Here is a 3,284-nt window from a genome sequence, read left to right on the forward strand (position 1 = left end):
CGCGCAAGAGTTAGGGCACCATTCATCATCTCGTTAACCCATTGTTACATTTCGTATTAACTCATTAATTATTTTGTAGTAATGCTATATAGAGTCGTGGAGTGTGTAATTATCGTGCAATCACTTTAAAAAAGAGTGAGGTTCATGATTAAAAAGTTAGTTTTTTTTTTCACATGGATCCCGCATTAATTTTAGTTTTTTTTTTCACATGAGTCCGTATTAATTCACTTTTTTTTAAAAAGACTCCACGACGTTTACATAACCACGACTATAAATATTATTTCTATTTGTTTAATAGGTTTTGTTTGAGTACTTTTGAGTAGCTCTACACCCACTGACTCGGGATTTAAATTTAGTTGACAAGTATAATTTTTTTTATGTATTTTTATCACAATATTAATAAAAAATACTAACTTAATCACTAATTAAAAAACTTAAAAACAAAAATTCATTTATCGGGAGAAATACTCAGACCCATTATCCAGATATATACCAAACATTTCTCTGGACCGGACTTTTTGGCTCTATATAACCAGCTTGGCTCTCATGATTTTTCAAATACTTTTACTCCATTGCATGCCAATTACTTTGTTTGGTGATTGTTTTTACTCGTTACTCATAATTTTGTGATTATTTTGTATTTTGAATAATTTTGTAAGCAAGTATAAATATTTCTACATGATGAATAAATCAAAATTAATACATACCAATTCATCAATATTATTCATCAGTGTTTGAGTGTACTTCTCCCAATTATGAACAAATAAAATTTGAGAAATCATGCCATGTGAAATCACCCTAATATAATAATTTCTTGCTAGATGATCAATTTGTGTTAATTGCGGCCTCCAAACGATCGACAAATTGCAATGTATTCTAAATTTTACAAATATAGGTCAAAATTAACTGTAACAAATTTAAAGCTGTCAAAATTTCCTTTTCATTCCTTTTTTTTTTTTTTTTTTATGCGAAACTGACTTCATTAATTCCTTAGAGAGAAGTTACATCCATGACTGAATACATATAGAAAAATTCTCAGATCATAAGCCAATTACAATGTTAGGAGTTTTACCAATACACAAATTCCATAATCATCAAAAGTTTCCTTGTAATTTTAAAAGGTCATTTGTGTTAATTTTTCTGCTTAATTAGGAGCATATATATATTTGTAATTGTTAGACAAAAGTTTGAGAAAGTCGTGCATGATAATATTATATATATATATATATATATATTACATTCTATATTTTTTGAAAAAAAAAAAATTGAAGAAGAGAGAACATTGCACAACCGTCCAACCTTATAATTAAATAAAAATCATATTCTGGAACATAAAAATTCATAAAACTTACTCCATACACTGATCATCAGAGTTACCATGAAATTACTAAAGCCTTGGCGTGATCAAGACTCGAGACCTGCATTCATCCCATGATTGACGACAACTTCTCTAACTACTTCTGCATGCTCTTCCTCCTCCATTGTATCACAAAGTGCCCTACCCCTTGTCTCCGGCAAACACACTGCAAACATCCCACAACATCCTATGACAATCCCAAACACCCCATACGATGCAAATCCATATTCTCTCCCCACAGCCACCAGCATCGGACACAACACCCCTCCAAGCACCAGTGCTTGCCTCACCAAAGACATAGCTGAGTTCCTTACGCATGTCGGAAACATCTCTATTGTGAATATGAGCAATATGTTAAACGCAGTGCAGGCGCTGAAAAATGATACCAACTCAAGCGCAATCTGCAATCTTATCCATACATTTCCTTTCAGAACGCACAAGATGCTACAAACCCCACTAATGGTGGTGAAAACTAGGACTGAACTTTTTCTGTTCAACTTTCCGATGAGAAAGAAGGTGAACAATGAAGATGGCAGCTCGGAAAGGGCATTGAATGTGACGCTCAGATAGAGGTTGAATTTTAAGTTTCCGAGACCTAATGGCATGCCATAGTATACTAATCCAACGCCAAATCCTATCACCATAACGGCGGATAGCCTTCGAAAAGCCCATCTTTTCTGCAGCAGGATCTTGAAAGCTGAGTAAAGATTAGGGTTGCCCGTTTCTTGCGGATCCAAAGACACTGATCTGGAAAAATCCCGGGTTGAGCTGGTACTAGGGTTAAAGGAAGCAATACTTCTTAATGTGGCCATTGCTTCTACTTCACGTCCACGCACAAATAGCCATCTGGGAGACTCGCGAACAAAGAAGTGGACTAAAATGGTATAGAAGAGTGCTGGGATAGAAGTCCATAGATAAAGAGATCTCCATGAAGAACCTCTGTTCATATAAGCCATAGCTGGGAGTGATAAAAACCCTAGAGTAAAGCAAAAGAATCCTATGACCCCAACCTGGCCACGCCACGACTTCCCCACAAGCTCAGTTGCTAACACAAGTGCGCAAGTTCCGATTGTTGAACGGAAAAAACCGCAAAGGAATCTTAAAGCAGAGTAAATCCATATGTTAGCTGAGAAAACAGTTAGCATTGAAGATAGAGACATCATGAGGCATGAGAGAAAGAGCATGTTTTTGCGACCGAGTGAGGAGTCAGCTAGGGAGGCAAGAACGAATCCACCCACAAGGCAACCCATGAAGAAGGAAGAAGCGGGGAGGCCAGTGACAATGGAGGAAGTGCACTCCAAGCTCCAGTCAGAGATAATTGAAATGTGATTGGGCCAATCCCAGGACCATGAATTCTTGGGAAGATGGCAGATGTTGGAGACCGAGTTGCATGACTCGTCCCCGAGGCGAGTAGTACAGTGCCATGTTGGGTGTGCATCAGTGAAGATACTTATGAATGTTTGCTGCGCATCGAAGATCCATGCCATGGATACAAATATGGATTGAATGAATTGTGACCATCCGAAATCTCCGATGCACCGTTCTATGTTTGAATCAAGGGATGGGAGGCGTTTCTCTAGGCATGGTAGGGTGTTAATGTCTGACTCGGCCGAGTCGGCTTGAGAGATTATAAGAGGAGTTGAATCTGCGGCCATTTGAGTACCAAATTTATATTTATGTAGGAAGATCTGGTGCGTGAGCGAGTGAGCACTGAAGGTTTTATATGTATATATAAGATGTGTTGGGCTGTGTTGTACACCACGATCATGTGTTTAATGAGTTTTGCTAAGCGTATAAGCAAATTTGTTTACTGATTTACGTATCAATACTGTTGCATTTATATTTAAAATTTAAATTGGCATCATATTTATTAAAGTCTGATTTTCTAACCAATCACATTAGATGAGTATGTATATTGGTGCGCATA

General features: G+C 37.1%; 1 protein-coding gene across 1 annotated transcript; it reads right to left on the reverse strand.

Moving 5' to 3' along the window:
- Positions 1 to 1,282: 1,282 nt before the first annotated feature.
- On the reverse strand, positions 1,283 to 3,043 carry LOC122297376 (organic cation/carnitine transporter 3-like). Its single transcript, XM_043107412.1, has one exon. It carries the CDS (start codon positions 3,010 to 3,012, stop codon positions 1,405 to 1,407), a length of 1,608 nt encoding a protein of 535 aa, XP_042963346.1. The 5' UTR covers positions 3,013 to 3,043; the 3' UTR covers positions 1,283 to 1,404.
- Between the last annotated feature and the right edge of the window lie 241 nt (positions 3,044 to 3,284).

This window comes from Carya illinoinensis, chromosome 15 (assembly GCF_018687715.1).
Source record: "Carya illinoinensis cultivar Pawnee chromosome 15, C.illinoinensisPawnee_v1, whole genome shotgun sequence".
Classification (NCBI taxonomy): Eukaryota; Viridiplantae; Streptophyta; class Magnoliopsida; order Fagales; family Juglandaceae; genus Carya; species Carya illinoinensis.

Excerpts from the sequence above, each read along its gene's own strand:
- LOC122297376 (XM_043107412.1), bottom strand. The coding sequence starts at position 3,012 with ATGGCCGCAGATTCAACTCCTCTTATAATCTCTCAAGCCGACTCGGCC.